The sequence below is a fragment of the Mus caroli genome, chromosome 13 (assembly GCF_900094665.2).
Source record: "Mus caroli chromosome 13, CAROLI_EIJ_v1.1, whole genome shotgun sequence".
Lineage (NCBI taxonomy): Eukaryota > Metazoa > Chordata > Mammalia > Rodentia > Muridae > Mus > Mus caroli.
Window position 1 is genome coordinate 70,911,874 of NC_034582.1, and position 18,549 is coordinate 70,930,422.

General features: G+C 38.3%; 1 protein-coding gene across 6 annotated transcripts in view; it reads left to right on the forward strand.

Annotated features, from left to right (window-relative positions):
- Ttc37 (tetratricopeptide repeat domain 37) overlaps positions 1 to 18,549 on the forward strand; it is an 89,456-nt gene extending 70,907 nt beyond the window's left edge. For all 6 annotated transcript variants that reach the window (XM_021180671.2, XM_029468331.1, XM_029468334.1 and 3 more), the window contains 7 exons: positions 1,790 to 1,911; positions 3,669 to 3,827; positions 8,751 to 8,903; positions 11,523 to 11,653; positions 13,768 to 13,891; positions 16,254 to 16,348; positions 17,086 to 18,549. In XM_021180671.2, the coding sequence (XP_021036330.1) occupies positions 1,790 to 1,911; positions 3,669 to 3,827; positions 8,751 to 8,903; positions 11,523 to 11,653; positions 13,768 to 13,891; positions 16,254 to 16,328 (764 nt within the window). In that variant the 3' untranslated portion in view covers positions 16,329 to 16,348; positions 17,086 to 18,549. The remainder of the gene's footprint in view (positions 1 to 1,789; positions 1,912 to 3,668; positions 3,828 to 8,750; positions 8,904 to 11,522; positions 11,654 to 13,767; positions 13,892 to 16,253; positions 16,349 to 17,085) is intronic.

Sequence of the window (18,549 nt, forward strand, 5' to 3'; positions counted from 1 at the left end):
AAGAAGAACGAAGACCAAAGTGTGGACACTTTGCCCCTTCTTAGAATTGGGAACAAAACACCCATGGAAGGAGTTACAGAGACAAAGTTTGGAGCTGAGTCGAAAGGATGGACCATCTAGAGACTGACATATCCAGGGATCCATCCCGTAATCAGCTTCCAAACGCTGACATCATTGCATACACTAGCAAGATTTTGCTGAAAGGACCCAGATATAGCTGTCTCTTGTGAAACTATGCCGGGGCCAAACAAACATAGAAGTGGATGCTCACTGTCAGCTATTGGATGGATCACACGGCCCCCAATGGAGGAGCTAGAGAAAGTACCTAAGGAGCTAAAGGGATCTGCAACCCTATAGGTAGAACAACAATATGAACTAACCAGTACCCCCCGGAGCTCGTGTCTCTAGCTGCATATGTATCAGAAGATGGCCTAGTTGACCATCAGTGGAAAGAGAGGCCCATTGGTTGTGCAAACTTTATATGCCTCAGTATAGTGGAAAGCCAGGGCCAAGACATGTGAGTGGGTGGATAGGGAAGTGAGGGGGGAGGATATTGGGGATTTTGGGGATAGCACTCGAAAATAAATGAAGAAAATACCTAATTAAAAAAAAAAGAAATGGGAAAGATAAGACAAAGAAAAATCAATTGATTGTAAAAACATGGGTTTTTTTTTTTTTTAGAAGAGTAGTACAGTTAATAAATCTACACTTATATGAGCTAAGAAAAAGAAGATAGGAAACAAGCATTTGAATGAAAGTATGTCACTGCAGCTATTAACATGTTAATATTTCAACAGCAACTTCATGTCCTGACTTTTGACAACTCAGAAAAAATAATAAAATTCTATAAGACTCAAAATTTGCTTAAGCAGAAATAAATCAATAGCTACATGTCTACTAAGGATATCAAGACTGAAATGTCAGGAGGAAAACTGTAAGACTAGATGATGCCACTGATGAATTCTACCATATATTTAAGGAAGAAATAACACCAGTTCTATTCAAGATTCTCTTGAAAATCAAAGAGATTAAAATGCTTTTGAAGAGAATCTATGAAGCCAGATTTATTCCAGTCCTAAAACCAGAGACATTCCAAGAACAGAAAAGGACTGAGCAGTGTCAGCTCTAGCTAGCATCCAAGAGGAAATTCATAACAACCTTAGCATTTATACCCAACAGCACAGGAAAGATAATGGGACAAACCCTTGGGTGGGGTTTGTCCCACAAACTTAAACATGAATGCAGCTAAAGATGCCATTCATGTGAAATTATAGAATGTGAAATCTGAGTGGCATTTCTAAGCAGCAGAGGATAAGGGAGCTTGGATGAGCTGGAAACAGAAGTGATTACACAGGGACAGCCAAAGGCGTTCGCTCATGGTGACCTTGTGTCCTGCCTCAGCTGTAGCGTTTGTCTGCCAGGGTATAAGCTACAACTCTTCAGAGTTGATGTAGCTGCTTTTACTTTAGTTACACTATAGAAATTGCTCATTATTTTTCAGTGAACTTTCATTGTTTTATACAGGGTATATACTTAAGATATCAATCAGAAATATTCATAGTAAATCTGTGGTGGTCTAGTGCCCAGGCACTGGGTGTAGTGGTAATTGTGAGATTTCAGAAATGTGAGTGTGAGGTCAGCTTGGGCTATATAGACTGTGTCTCTAAGAAAAAGTAAGTAAAGTGAACCTGTTAAAATTGTTAGCAAATGATCCTCCCCTTGAGAGCACATTATACATAGCAGAAGATAGTAGCATTGATCTCTTTTTTTCGTTTCATTTGTTTTACAGTTAAGGACAAAGAAATTTTGCAAAATTACAACCAGTCGCTTGAAAAGTGGTCTTTCTCACAAGTTGTCACTGGTCTGATTGACACAGGAAAAACATCTGAAGCTGAATCTCTGTGCACACAGGTACTATTGTGGAATTAACTTTGAAAGTTATGCTTTTTTGTCTTAAGTAAAACCCTAGCATGTAGTACTTAGAGTATAGGGTGGTAGTAATAGCACACAGCGTTCATTGGCTACTTACTGCAAGTCAGTCCTTCCATTTAGCATTATTTTTTCTGGGCTTTATAACAATCAATGATGAACATGTTTATGATTGTCAAGCTTTTTATGACTGAGAAAATTCATTTTTGAAAAAATATTAAGTATTTGCCAAGAAGCTCACAGCAGCTAGAAGTGTATTGCTACTACTATACTGCTTCTAAAACCCTCATAGCTTTTTTGCTAAAGAAATCTTATTATTATCTATTCATGTGTGTATATGTGTGTCAGTGTATGAGGAGATCATAGGGTATCATATATCCTGGTGCTGGAATTATAGGCAGTAATAAGGTACATTGTGTGGGCGCTGGAAATTGAACTCAGTCCTCAACAAGGAGGTCTCTTAATCACTTCTTCCCAGCCCCTGTCTGGACTCTGTGTACAGACTGTTTATTTTGCTTAGGGTACCATTCCTTTGGTCTCTGATTACTCCCGTTAGCATACTGTTCTCAAGAATGTGTTCACTGTTCCAAGTTCTGAAGCAGTAGAATGACTGAAGATTGCTGTCTGGTGCCTGGAACTGCTTTTTCGTCTCCATGGGTTAGGGCTTTGTGGCTCTCTGCTGGCAGGTTTTAAGGGTAGATTGTTAGCATCTTTCTTGCCACATAGAGTGACTAAATAAATATTTATTCAATCAGTTAATCAGGTAAAGGTTTCATGGACCTACTAAAAAGAAGAGTTTTAAACATGGCTTTTTTCTGGATGCTTATGTCTCATAAATACCAGAGCAAGTATGTTGTTTTCTTAGAAATGGTTTAAGTGAGAAACAAATTTTACAGAGAGATAAAAATGGTCTTTCATGATCCCTTTTGTCCTTCAATTCTTTGAAAAGCAGAATAATATATTTTCTCTTTCATGTGAAGGATTCTACCTGCTCTATATCCAGGACAGTGTATTAATTATATTGTGGATGCTGACTAAGCATAAATTAGCAGTTGTAATGTCCTCTTTGCTAGAATGTGGAATGCTTTATGAGTCTGTCCTTTTCATTTTATAGTTTTAATCTCTCTTAGGATAAAGCCTTCAAATACACTTTAGATATATATTGGACTGTGAGCTAATGAGAGAAAAATAGACAAGCATTCTCTGAAGAGGAGCAACACAGAAGAGTTGCAAGTTTGCCAACCTACAGAACTGACATTTGAGATGAAAATTATAATTATTCTGATATCATAATATATGTATTAAGTTATGGCACTATACTTCATAAGTAAATAGAAATGTTACATTAATCATACAGTATGGTATGTCCCACTGTAATAGTGATAACCTTTACTTTTTATATTTCTTGGGTGAATTTTACATTCGGAACCTTAGTATAACACCTGAGAATAAACCGACACAACGGGGCATATTAAATCTAAACTTAGTGACTCAAGCACTACAACACGACTACTTATATGAAAGAGTATTTAAGTGTACATATGCTTTAGTATTCTCAGGCTGTGTAGCATTTTATTTATTTAACTTTTGATCCTGTTTTTTCAATAGCCAAAAAAAAAAAAAAAAGTTTAAATTAAGGAGAATAAAATGTTTTAGCATGGAGTACAGTGTAATTGCCTTTTACTTATTTCAGTTTAGAGCCTATTTTGATATGTTTCTATTTGGGATTTAATTTTTAGAGTTTGAAAAGTAACCCTGACCAGCCAGCTGTTATCTTACTGTTGAGACAAGTTCAGTGTAGATCACTCCTGGAGTCACAGAAGCCCCTCCCAGATGCTGTACTGGAAGAACTGCAAAAAACGGTCATGTCCAACTCAGCCTCTGTCCCGGCATGGCAGGTGAGTTCTCTGCTTTCTCATGTGAGTCCTAAATCGAAATATGCTGTGATGCTAGTTGGGAATATCCTCCATCTCTATTTAAGTCTTGCTGTTAGACGATATTCACCAGTTTCCAAATCTGAAGAGTATTTTAAAATTTTAATATTGGTTTAGGACCTGTTTCTATAATGTTTTAAGCCATTCTTAATTGTTGGTTGTAAATTTTCTCAGTTGAAAACAATGGCAGAGCCCTGTCTTTTACTTTGAGTTAATGTAAGCAGACTACATGTTCGGTTTTATAGTAAGGCCACTCACTGTCTTAGTTACTTTCCCTGCTTCTTTGACAGAATATGTGATAAGAGCAACATAAGGGAGGGGGTGATGTTGGCTCATGGCTCCAGGGTGGTTTGAATGAAAGTGTGTTTTGAATGCCTGTCCCTTGTTGATGGCACTATTTGGAGATATTTGAAAACTGTGGCCTTTCGGGAAGAAATGTGTCTCAGGGGTTGGCTTTGAGAGTATGTGGCCTTGGCTCATTGCTGGTTTGCTCTCTCTGCTTCCTGTTCCTGTTGCCATGCCTGCTGCATCCAGCTGCCACCATCCCTGCCATACTGCACACCAAAATAAACTGTATTCCAAAAGTCACTTTGGGTCATGGTGTTTTAGCACAAGAACAGAAAGTAACTAATACAGACATTGTTACCAGAGTGTGGGCAATTGCTTAAAACACCTGATCATGGATTTTGTAAAGGAATGTGGAAGACTTCAGGACTCTGGAACGGGAAAGGTTCTTGAATGTTGTAAGTAGATCATACAGGGCCATCTTTGTAGGAGCCTGGAAGGTTGAAGTGCTGAAACTGATGCACAGTGCAGACATTTAAGGAAGAAATAACAGCAGTTCTATTCAAGATTCTCTTGAAAATCAAAGAGAGTAAAATGCTTTTGAATATAATCTATGAAGCCAGATTTATTCTAGCCCTAAAACCAGAGACATTCCAAGAACAGAAAAGGACTGAGCAGTGTCAGCTCCAGCATCCAAGAGGAAATTCATAACAACCTTAGCATTTATACCCAACAGCACAGGAAAGATAATGGGACAAACCCTTGCGTGGGGTTTGTCCCACAAACTTGAACATGAATGCAGTTAAAGATGCCATTCATGTGAAATTATAGAATGTAAAATCTGAGTGGCATTTCTCAGTAGCAAAGGATAAGGGAGATTTCTGAGGGGAACAGTTTTAGCAACTAGGCTAGTGATCATTCAGTTACATTTTTGCCAAGTATCTACCTGCTTTCTGCCCATGTCCTGAGAACTTGCAGGAGGCAAATGAAAAATTAATCAAAGATTAATCAACTAATTTCATTAATGCAGAGCATTTCAATACTATATAATGTTGAGTCATTTGAATGGTTGTTGCAGATCTATAAAGAAAAAAAAGAGCAAGTGGACAGAAAGAAATAAAAAATGAACAGTTTGGAGAGAAAAGGAACTCTAGAAAGCTTAATGTTGCAGCCAAGGCATGTGCTAGGAGAGGTTCTAGTTATGAAGATTAGGGCCATTGGCGAGACTCCTCCCACTTTACCCTGCAACAAAAGAAAGGGTGGCAGGCCTAGACCCACCTGGCTAAGGTGCCATCTTGTAGAAAGAGCGCGTAAGGGGCAACCAGGCCTTGCAGACCAGTATTTAGCATTACAATATATAGCAAAAGACCAAACCTCAACACATCTGCACTCTTAAAAGCTACAAGAGAAGTTGTGATTTTTTACTTTTGTCATTTCTATCTCACTTTAACTAGTTTTGAACTTCATAAAAATGGAATTCTCATTTGTATCTGTCTATTTTAATTTAATATTACTTATGGGAGAATCCTTTTTTTGTGTGTGGCCAGACTGTTTCTTATCTCATTTTGTTATTTTGAGTTATTGTGTGTAATGGAACAATGAACATCTTAGATGTCTTCTTTTGTTTGCGGATCTTGCCAAGCATTGCATATGTGTGTGCTGGTTTATATGCACATGAGCTTTCCGTAAGCGGGTGTGGCTAGGCTGCTGTTGCTCTCATACTTTGTTAGATTTGTCAGTCATAGTATTTTTGGTTGTTCTGACTCTCATTTACCTGATGGCTAATGATGCTGAGCAACTCCTCAAATGCCATAGACCTTTCAGATACTCTCTTTGAAGCATGTTTTTATAAGTTTTAAATTGGCTTTTTAAGGAGATTAATAAACTAAGTGAATTACATATGAGTTACTGGAATTCATCAAATTTTACAAATGTAATTGCATTCTATAAGTTGATATCATATATACATATATATGTATATTATCACATCTGTGGCTTCTGTTTGAATGCTATTTTATGCCAACTTTTAATAGTGATGAACCATAATTTGATTAAGTAGATTCTGAATTTAGTGAGTGTTTTTTGATTATTTCTTTAGAGTGAATAAATCTTGAGCTGGGGAGATGGCTCAGTGGGCAGAGTGCTTGCTGTGCTACCATGAGAATTTGAGCCAGCATTCCTAGCACACACATAAAAGAGGTAGAGACAGGAGACTCCTAGGGGCTCCCTAGCCAGCCAGCCAGTCTAGCCAGTCATTGCTCTCCAAAAGGCCCTGGCTCAATAGAGGAGGTGGAGAGTGTTTGTGGAAGACACCTGATAGTTAATCTCTGTTTNTTTTTTTTTTTTTTTTTTTTGGTTTTTCGAGACAGGGTTTCTCTGTATAGCCTTGGCTGTCCTGGAACTCACTTTGTAGACAAGGCTGGCCTCGAACTCAGAAATCCGCCTGCCTCTGCCTCCCGAGTGCTGGGATTAAAGGCGTGCGCCACCACGCCCGGCTTAATCTCTGTTTCTATGTGTATACCCCCTCCCCAACATGAACACATGCATGCTACACGCATGCACACACACACACACACACACACATACACACAATAAAAATAAGTAAACAAATCTTTTTAAGTCCTACTTATCATGATACATTAATGTAATGATTTGTCATTTTCAAATACCATGTTTAGATTTTTTAAGAAGTATTTCTGTTTGAGGGCGTTTTACTTGTATGTGTGTGTGTGCTGTGTGTGCGCCTCGTGCTGCTGACGTCCCTGGAACTGAAGTTGCATTGGGTTGTTAGCTGCTGTGTGGGTAGTCGGAATTGAACCTAGGTCCTCTGCAAGAGCATCAAGTACCCTTAACTGCTAAACCATCTCTAGCTCTCATGTGTAGAACTTTTGACGCAGCAGTCATAAGAGAAACTGGCCTGTAATTTTCATTCATGCAAGTTGGTTGCTAAGTATTTTTATCTGTGGTCCTAATTCTTTGTCCTTTATTTGCTGAAAACTAATGTCCTGCTGCGTTGGTCTTTTTCTGCTTCCTTTCATGTTACTAGTTACTTCTCTTTGCTGTTTCTTCATTGTGTTTTATTTCATCTTAATCTGTTGATTTGCTTTTCCTGCCATAACTTCATGAGGCAGAGTTTTGTTATCTAACATGTGGGGTTTTTCCCCTTTCTAGTATTTATGTTCACAGTATGCAGGTGTGTGTTTGTGTGTGTGTGTACACCCATTTGTGGTAGTTTCATTTGTGTATACGGATGCTCATGTATGTGTACATGTGTGTGTGTGTGTGTTTGTGTGTGTGTGTGTATGATTGTAGAGGCCTGAGATTGATATTGGGTGCCTTTCTCAATTGCTCTGTCTCTCTCACCTAAGGCAGAGCTCTCTGTTTTGGCTAGTGTGACACGCCAGCTTGCTCTGAGTGTTCCAGAGCTCATTGTTTTGGCTAGTCTGACACGCCAGCTTGCTGAGTGTCTCTTCTCTCCATTTCTTGGACACTGGCGTTACCAGTGGACTATTGCCCACACGGCTCAGTTCTGAAGTCTAGCCTTTACTTGCATCACTCGTGCTTTGCCTGCTGTCTAATTTGCATTCTAGTGTAGCATTTCCATTGCCATTTGTTTCAAAATGCTGTTTATCATTAGAATTTGTTTGAAGCATCTTTGAAATTTTCTAATATGAGTATATTATATTTTTCTGTTAATAATTTCAAGCATAGTTCCGTTTAGTTAGATGGTAATTTTATGATTTCAGGCTGGTGGTATTTATTGAAATGTAGTCTTTGTGATAGTGTTTGAAAAAGGGGCTCACTAGTAGCCCAGGGTGTCCTCCTGGATCTTGTGCTCCTCCTGCCTTAGCCTTCAGAGTGCTGGCATTATAGCATGATCCAATATGTCTGGCTTAAGATTTGTTTTATAACCCAACATAAAGGCATACTTGGTAAATCCTGCATTGTGTAGCTGTAAAACATGTGTTAATTAGTGTTTTAAGTAGGTAGTGTAAACCAAGTTTATCTTTGTATCTTAAAGTAGGTAGTGTAACCAAGCTTGTCATTGTATCTTTTGTTGGCATGCTGAATTTTTATTTTACTCTGTGTGTGTGTGTGTGTGTGTGTGTGCGTGTGTTTCTTAATCTGAATGATGAAGTAGGCATGTTAAAATCACCCGTTACTGGGAACATATCTACTGTTGGTTTCTGTCAGACTTTTTTCATGAATTCTATGTTGCTGGGTATTTGCAAATGTAGAAATGCTTATGTGGAACGAGTACTGTTACAATATCAACTTATTCTCTCCATGCTCTTGTCTTAAAGACTACATTGTTGGATAGTGCTACAGCTGCACAAACTTTCTTTGGATTAGTACTTACATAGTCTTTTTGCATTTGATAATTTGACTTGCCATCTTTGGAGACATTTAGACTTCAGCTTGATAGGACTATGAAAATGTTGCTAGCAGATTAAACTGTGTGACTACCCTCCATTTTGGGAACATGAGACATAACAATAATTGAATTAAAAAATTAAGTTCATTAGAGTTTATTGAATTTGTAGGGAATGTAGACTCTGTACTAAGTTCAGATGTTCTGCATCTGTCTTTTCTGCTCCTTAGTGGTTGGCACAGGTGTATCAGTCCCAAGGAATGATGGGTGCTGCAGAGATGTGTTACAGAAAGAGTCTCCAAGTGGCATCCCAACAGGGCAACTGGAGTGGGAAGCTCTCGAGTCTGTTGAAGCTAGCCCTTCTTGCATTGGAAGTGTGCATGGTAAGCATATTGCAATTGTAATCATGAAAACTTGATTCCATCGCTGTTGTGGATAGCCCTAGGGCTAATTATATTTGATGTTCATTCCTTTCTCCTGTGAGTGGGTATGAACAAGGAATGAGTCAGCACTGAGGTGATTTCCTATAAGCCTGCTTCCCACCTTAATTTGTAAAATAAAGGAGAGCTGTTGATTGGGCAGATAAAAGGGAAGGTGGAGTGGAAGGTAGGGAGAGAGAAGGAGAAAATGGAAGAGGGAGAGGGTGCAGAGAAGGAGGAGATGAAGAAAAGCAGAGCAGAAGCATATGGCCTGGAGAAACCGCAAGTTCTAAGGGGTCTCATAAGCTGTGGAAGCTGGTAGTGTAGCAGTAGATCTGCCCGATCTAGGCGCACAGAATGTAATCATATTAACTGTGTTGGGTTTTCATTGCCAGAGCATATTTGGGAGGTCATTTACTGCAACACATCACAAAACCCTTTCCTTTTTAATTACACAACCTTTCACAAAGTGATATTCTGTGGCATTTCCCCATTGTTTTGTTGTCTTTTGCTGTGGTCTCTTGTGGATTGTACCTTGAGCTCTAGGGAGACATAGGGCAATAGGAACCCACAGACTACAACAGAATTTCAAAATTGTTTAGAAACACTCTAAGACTGTAATTTTAAAAGTTGTATTTTTGGTAACTTAAGAATTCAAGTCTGCTACTTACTGTGACAAAGATGCCAGAATTTAACATTTTTTTTCTTCATTCAATTTGACATTCCTCATGGTATTTCTATCGACCTATGACTTGATATCCTATTTTCTGATGCCAATTTTACATATATTAACCAAAAAGTCTTATTGCCAGCAGGTAAAATTCTTAAAGACAATGTGTACATGAGAGTGAAGTCAACCTGCAGATCAATTTATATACAATAATCCTGTTTGAGCACTTTTGTAGTTGTTATATGTTTAAGAACCAGGATATATGTGTGTTTGAAAAAATACAAGAATGGAAGTGCATAGATACCAATTCATGGAAAAATACATAAAAACTATGACAGCTCTTTTGAGTAAAAGAACTGGGCTTTTAGAGATAAGGGAGAATTTTAAAATCTTATCTTTTGATAGTATTTTGAAATTTTATCATATTCACAAAACTCATAGTGAAAAGATGAGCTGTCCTTTCTACTTTACATGACTAGAAGAGACTGTCCTGTGCAGGCCTGCAATAGCTTGTTTTTACCTAATTAGTCTATGCAAATATGATCAACTCGCTTTATATATTTTGATTAAGAAAGAAAAGAGTTTTGGGGTGAATGCTATGGGTGATGTTGCTGTAGACTGACTCATGGACCATGCTTTGTTTTATTCCTTGGCTTTACCAATGCTTTGTGGATAGGTGATCAGTTCCCAATAAATAGTTGTGGAGCAGATGAAGAAATAATGACACCACATAGGGTTCCACACTTTCATTTGCCATCTTTAAATCTGTTAATAATTCTCAACACTTGTATTTTTGTACTAAGAACTGAGTGTTGTGTGGCAGATAGACACCTGCTTCTGAAGTTAAAAGTCTCTGAGAAAGCTATCATAAGAGAACACCTTTAAAATCTCTCAGGCCTGGAGAGCCTCATATCATTTCTCAACTATAGTATTTGCCATATATCAACTTCCAAAAGCTTGCTCAGGACCTATTAATACAGTTTTCATGAAAGAATGGGTGTACAGTGGAAGAGCACCATGCTGCTATGGCTTTGGTGAGCCTCAGTCTCTGACCAAGACAGATGGAGATACTTACACCCAACCAGTGGACAGAAGCCAGGGACCCCTGTGGTTGAATTAGGAAAAGGCTGGAAGAAGTTGTGGAGGAGGGCAATCTCACTGGAAGACCAGCAGTCTCAACTAGCCCAGATCCCTGAGATCTCTCTCAACTCTAAACCACCAAACAGGCAGCATACAACAGCTGATAAGAGCCTCCTGACACAAATATAGCAGAGGACTAATTGGTCTGGCCTCAGTGAGAGAAGATGTGCTTAACCCTCAAGAGATTTGTGGCCCCAGGGAGTGGAGAGGCCTGGTAGGGTGGGTGTGTCCTCTTGTAAACAGGGAGGAGGAATGGGATGAGGAACAGTCAGAGAGCGGGCTGACCAGGACGGGGGATAATGACTGGACTGTCAAAAAAGATTAAAGATAATTTAAAAAGAAGAAAAGAAGAAAAGAAATAGGCAAGTAAAACAAAACAGGATTAAAGGAAAAGGCACAAGAAACGCAGGCACACAAATACACACAAACAAAACCCCTAAGAACACAAAATTGGAAATAATACTTTATAAGCAAAATACCAGTAAGACCCCACCCCCACCCCATCCCAAAATGCTCAAACAAAGCCACATGAGACAAAAATTCTGTAAAAACACCATTGAGTTCCTGTTGTAGCCTTGTACTCCTGGGCATGTAGCCCACCCTGAAGTGTGGGTAGTGTACCCAGAGACGTTTCTTCAGCAAGCAGATGGAGATAGCATCTGGGATAGGGATAGGAGCTCATGTCCACTTTCCCTTCTCAGTGCTGGGACCAACTCATTTTTAGAGTGACCATGTCAAAACTTAGAGTTAATGTTTATTTTGCATTTTTTTAGGCTAATGTTTCAGGTGATCACTGGTCATCCTTGGTTCAAGAAGCCACAAGTGAGGCCTTGAAGGTTTGCTTTAGCCCTCTGGCTGTCTTCTTGCAAGCATTGTTACAGTTCAACCGTAAGATGGGAGCAAGGTATTAGACATCTATGTTTATTGTTTGCTTGGAACTTCTAGGTGATTATAAAGCCTCCTATGAAATAATTGAGGGAAGATTTATAATGAGATAAACTAATGTATCAAGCTTTGGGATATTTTGTCTCTACTTTAGGAACATCTCATTCTGTATTGTAGTGAAGAATAAAACATTTCTTATTTATTTAACAGAAAATGCTGCACAGGTATAAATATGACAGGTTTGGCATGTCAACGTTTCACGTGAAGATGCCCTTGAGAATTTTAATTTTTTTTTTCTATTTTAGGATATAATGTAATGTGGATTCTAGAAACAGTCAAAATCATAGTGGTTCTGGCTCAAGATTATATTAATAGAAATTTTGCTAATTTAACAAGCTTGGAAAAATTAACAAATGTTGAAAAGATAAACCTATTTGCAAATATGGGTTTTCATGTCTAGAAAAGTCAAAGGCTGTTCAGATTAAAACAAAACTTTATTATTTATTAGAGGTTGGGGATGGGGATCACAAATCTAAAGAACATTATTTAGATGCCATATATAGGTGAAAAGTATTTAAATTTTTTTTTTAAATAACATCTGGCTCTAAAAAGTCAACTATATATAAACCAATGGCTGAAATAAACATTGCTGACACAGAATATAGAATAGGTTTATAGAAATAGAGCTTACTATATATAAACATGCCCCCCTCACAAAGCCAAGTCACACAAAAAAGACTGATGGATGATTAAGATCCCTCAATTCTATAATATTCACCAACTCTATTTATAATACTCACCTGGCGAGGGGCTCTTTGTGTGCATCGAGTGGGCATGCAGCTTCGCTGAGGATGTTCTGTCTGTAAACCGTGAGCCGTTCCTGCTGATGCACATCAGGGACATGAGAACACTAGCTCTCAGCGACCCTGCCATTCTTTTTACCATTGATAGCATTTCCAAAAATTAGGCCCTAAACATGCCCTCTAGGAAGAAACTGTGCTTATGATGTAACACAGTAATGGACTTTTTCAAGACAACTTCTTTAGTTCCTGCTCAAAACAATTGTTATTTATATGATTGCTTTAGTTAGCAGTTCTGAAGTTAGTTATTTTATGTTATTTTTACCACTAAGGAGTTTTGAGTCATAAATGTTAGTAAGATAAAAGAAAAAAGTCAGAACATAACTAACTATAAATGATATTTATGTATGTTGAGCTTACATATTGAACATATACTTGAAAACACTAAGTGTTTGATTTTACTCATGTGGCTTCTTGTGCCGGTAATCAATGTTCTTGTCCATTATAGATCATGGCTGTTATTGGCTGGTTGGTTGGTTGGTTACTTGTTTAAGAACTTTTTCCTCATTGAGGACTTTTGAGATAGGGTCTTACTGTATAACCCAAGAGGCCTTGGACTTGTGAGGCTTCCACCTTCTCCTCCTTAGATCTGAGCTTCAGACATGCTCAGACTATTCATGCCTGACTGATTTCTCTGCAAATTTTTTTTGTTGTTTTTTTGTCAAAAAGATTACAGGTTGAACACCTAGAGATGCTCATATAATTTGGAGTCTTCTCCTTGTATTTTGAATGAGCTTTAATTTGCATGTCTACAGTAGGAATAAAAACAACAATAAGGTTGTGATATTAAGTGAGACTAAATGCCATAGTGCTTTGTGCATAGTCATACTAAACATTTAATAATAATAATAATATATAATATATATAATAAAATAATAGCTGTTACTGTTCTTATCAAAGTAAACATCATAGAGTAATCAGTTAAGATATTTAAACAGGGCCAAGAAGTAGGAGTGGGTGGGTAGGGGGGCGGGGGGGGTATAGGGGACTTTCGGGATAGCATTTGAAGTGTAAATGAAGAAAATATGTAATAAAAAATTGAAAAAAAGAAAAAATGGTCATGTGTGACATAGTGCCATGTACAATGAATACCTAGAATGAAAACATATGCTAAGCTGAAAAATTAAAAGACAAAATAAAAAAGCAATTTCCTTCTCCCCCCCAAAAAAGATATTTAAACAAATGAGAAAGGTAATGTATGTATGAGACTAGCACGTGAAATCTGCCATAATAACTTCCATGCTTGAAGTAAGTGTACATGTCATTCTTCTAGAGAGACACGGCGGCTTTTGGAGAGAGTCGTGTACCAGACTGGATACCCCAGCTCAATTGTATCAGCCGCTCGGTGGTACCTCTTAAGACACCTCTATGCGAAAGATGACCCTGAACTCATTGATGTAAGCTGTTAACTTCACTTCAAATATTAGTTATCTTTTCAGACTTACTGTATTATTATTGAAATTTTAAAAGATGAATATCAAGTTCTTTGGGAAAATACCACAGTTAATGTTGCAGCTGTTGAAAATACAGAGAGAGTTGTATGTATGGTTTAAAGGTTAAATTGTAGTTAGTGTTTTACATCTGTTTTAAAATTCCCATCTTGAAAGCTAAGATTCTTTGGCATGAAAAACTAAGATATTAAGCTATGCTTAAAACTAGTTCAGTGTACAAAATACCCATGGAAGGAGTTACAGAGACAAAGTTCAGAGCTGAGACGGAAGGAAGGACCATCCAGAGACTGCCCCACCTGGGGATCCATCCCATATACAACCACCAAACCCAGACACTATTGCATATGCTAGCAAGATTTAGCTGATAGGACCCTGATATAGCTGTCTTGTATGAGACTATACCAGTGCCTGGCATATACAGAAGTGGATGCTCACAGTCATCTATTGGATGGAACACAGGGCCCCTAATGAAGGAGCTAGAGAAAGTATCCAAGGAGCTAAAGGGGTCTGCAACCCTATAGGAGGAACAACAATATGAACTAACCAGTACCCCCTAGAACTGTGTCTCTAGTTGCTTATGTAGCAGAGGATGGCCTAGTTGACCATCAATGGGAGGAGAGGCCCTTGGTCTTGCGAAGATCATATGCCCCAGTACAGGGAAATGCCAGGGCCAGGAAGCGGGAGTGGGTGGGTTGGGGAGCAGGACGGGGGAGGGTATAGGGGACTTTGGGGATAGCGAAATGTAAATGAAGAAAATACCTAATAATAATAATAATAATAATAATAAAAACTAGTTCAGTGTAGATTCAACAGGAAGTCATATGACATTTTCTTTGAGCATATTGGAGTTCAAAGTCTAAACTAATGTCTAGCACTGATGCTTTCAAACTCTTCTGTCAAGGTCAGTTGTGATCTGTATTCTGAAGAACTGCATGAGGCACTAGCGAGATGCTCTATCTAGATATTGCTGTGAAAGCTGACTTAGATCCCTGCTACCCATAGTACAAGGAAAAACAGACTACCAAGAGTTTCTTGTGAATGTGTCCACCATCATTTCACCCCACACATGTAAGAGTAAATATGCTTCCATCAATGTAGTTTGATATTTGACTTTCTTTGTTCTGTTACTATAAAAAATATCATGAAATTGTTAGCCATGTTGGAGCATGAAATTTAAGGTAACCTAAATCTGTGTTCCTGGGCATGGTCACTCATATTTGGCTCCAGAATAAACTTTCTCTTAGTCATTTAAAGAAAATAAATAATTGTGTAGTAACCATAGGTGCAAGTTTAGATTTTTTTTTTTATTTTCTGTGCTAAAATACGGCCAATGAAACGTTATCCTCACCTACATATCTTAGTTGTCAGTGTAGTTTTATGCACTTTCTTTTTCTTATTTTATTCAACTTTGCATTGATTCTTTATGAATTTCACATCATCTAACCCAATCCCACTCGTCTCCCTGTCCCTTTGAACCTGCCCTCCATCCCTGCAACTTTGCCCCCTAAAAACAGAAAACCCCCAAAACAAACAAACAAACCTTGTTGTAGAAACTGCAGTGTGTCACTGTGTCCCACAGTGTATACCCTTTCATCCACACTTCTTCACTTGCAAATGGTCATTGCAAAGAGTCTGTGGTCTGGTTCAAGGCCTCTGGCTTCCCCTATACTATCATCCATGCTGGCCCCTTCACATACTTCAGCACTTCGTAGATGAGATAGATGTTGGCTGGGCCAACTCAAAGCCCTTGATCTGGGCCTGTATGATAGCTGAGTTGGTCAGCCCACCAGCTCTCAGCATCCACACCACCAGGGCAAGCTCTCCAGCACTGCCCCAGATAGCTTACCCTATGCACTGGCTATACCATAATGAATGCAGTTAGTTGTCTGGTGTAATCAGTTGCAGTCCTATATCATCAGGCAGAATCTTGAAATTGCTGTACGCTATCTTATTAGTTTGCTAGTAGAGCACTTCTTGCAGACAAACAGAAAACAACTGAATGATCAGGTGGCATTAGCAGAACTTAAGACAAGCTTCCTGACAAAACCTGAAACCTAGAGCCCAGATCTTATTCCATGGCTTCGAACAGCTCTGCAAAAACCAGCGCGTCGGGTCAGGGTTCTGGGTGACAAAGCTATAAACAATGTCCTTGATGTTGTGTACAACTGATCCTTAGAGCAGTCAAGTTATTGGCAGTTTTACTAATACACAGTGCTTCCATTGCCGACTTTAGCTGAGTAGTTCATTACAGTAAAAGTGAACGGTTGCATCATGGTAGCTTCTCCAACTTCTGTATGATTTCACACAGGTGTTGGTGAGGAATGCGGAGACTCACGGTGATAAAAGAATTTTGGAACTGAATCGGAAGCTGTCAGCCCAGTGATCGTGGATTGTGAGACTTAAGTAAGGAACCGATGAAAATACTTATAGATGAGGCAGTGAATCAAGAGTTCTCACCAGAACACCGTATTTTAAAATTATAATTGTATCAGCTAGGTGTGGTGGTGCACCAGTTTAACCCTGGCACTTGGGAGGCAGAGGTGGGTGGATCTCTGTGAGTTCCAGGCCGTCATGATCTGCATGGAGTTCCAGGCCAGCCATCTGTACACAATGAAATCCCATCTTGAAAAGAATAAAAAATAAAAACAAAGAAATTTAAAGCTACAGTTTTGATCATTTGATCCATTGCTTTCCCTCCTTTTTAATTTTTTCTTTATAGACACCAAAGTTCTTAAGTTAGGGGTGTAACTTTCTAGTAAGCCCTTAGTCTGCTTTTAACCTGAAACCTCTTACTTGGTCCATAAGGAAAGTTAATACCCTGATTCTTAGTTATTTAACAGTTACTTAAAAACTATTATTTGTTTGTTTGTTTCTTTGTTTCCAAGACAGTTTCTTTGTGTAGCCCTGGCTGCTCTGAATTTCCCTCTATAGACCAGGCTGGCCTTGAATTTAGAGATCCACTTGCCTCTGCCTCCCAAGTGTTTCACCATCACCTGGCACAAACTGTTAATTTTTTTTTTTTTTACATTTGTATGATATAATGGGGTACTTGTTGGAGGTTGCCTCTTAATAAAACTTTGTAACCATTTTACAAATAATATGAAAAAGTAAAATTTCTTCTTCTTTTTTTTTAATCCCAGAATTCTTCAGACCAAGTCTTGGTGAAATCTACATTTCTTGTACTCTGTCTCACTAGTTGCGTCTCAGATCCTATTGAAGAAGCATAATATGAATGTTTGTAAGATTGTGACTGCTAATGGATATATCTATAAAGTCCAGAATGCTCAGTTATATGGTTGTATTTAAAACCACATTAATGGAAAATTTGGGGAAAATAATGCTGATAATATTATTCATGCAGTTTTTTTGCTTATGATGAAAAGACATGACCTGAAATAAAACAAAATCAGTGTCCTATTTTTTTATATTATTAATATGAAACATAGTTTTTAAATTTTAGGTTTTAAAACTTAAAAGCAGAGTTACCTATTTTTTTCAAAATATAATTTATATATTTAAATAACCTATATGTCACTCACTTTGGATTGTGATTTTAAATATCCCAGTGGGCATGGTGGTGCATGCCTTTAATACCAGCACGTAGGAGCAGAGGCATGCAAATCTCTGAATTTGAGATTAGCTTGGTCTATGTAGAAAGTTCCAGACCAGCCAGAATTGGTAGTGAGATCTTGTCTCAATAATTTTTTTTTCAGATGTAAACATTTATTGTACAGAGGTATGTGGCAGTCTAATTAATTTTGTATGTGTTTTTTTTTTCTTCTCAGCCAGCAGGCTCCTTGTATTATTTTGTGAAATCCTATGAATTGGTAATATCCTTTAATTAAATTGTATGTCAGAGGTTATTCTCTTAGACAGAACTGTAACCTGTTTTTTTTTTCCATTTGTGTTGGAACATTATAATCACTGACAGTTATTCAATCAGAAGCCTTAGGGTGGGAGGGCTCAGAACTCAGCATTCTGATGGAGCCTGAGGAGGTCTAACACTTGCACAGACTTGAACACAAAGGTTCTTCTGGTTGTTTTTCTCCCTGACCCCCCTAGTAAGCTGATCTAGTGTGTACAGCCTGACCCCCAGGCAGCTATGTGTATACTGGAGAATGCACTGTGCAGCTCAGTGCCCACGTCCTTCTGTCTTCTCCTCCTGGTTGGGCTGCTGCCATCTGCCTGTATTAGACACAGTCCCTTCCATCCATCTGCTTTCTGGGGGTATCATGTAATTCACAAGGCTATTTCCTTCCCCATTTAGATTATGTGACCCATTTTTGGTTTAGAGAATGTATTTACTTAATGAAGATTTGTATACTGAAGTGTGTTTAGCCCTTGCTCCAGCCCAGATTCAAGCAATGGCCTTTGGATTCTTTTGCTAATTCTGACTTCCAGGGCCCTGAGTTTTCTGGAAATCCAGTCTTTTTTTGTTTGCATTTAGAATGTGCACATGCAAAGGATTTTGTACCAAACTTGGGATCATTTACCTTCTTCTTCTTTAATATTGGTGTTAAACAACATTCTTAAAGCAACACACTTTGAAACATATCAACATTATAAAGCTGTGGAAAAATGAAATTAAAGCTAATTTCTCCAAG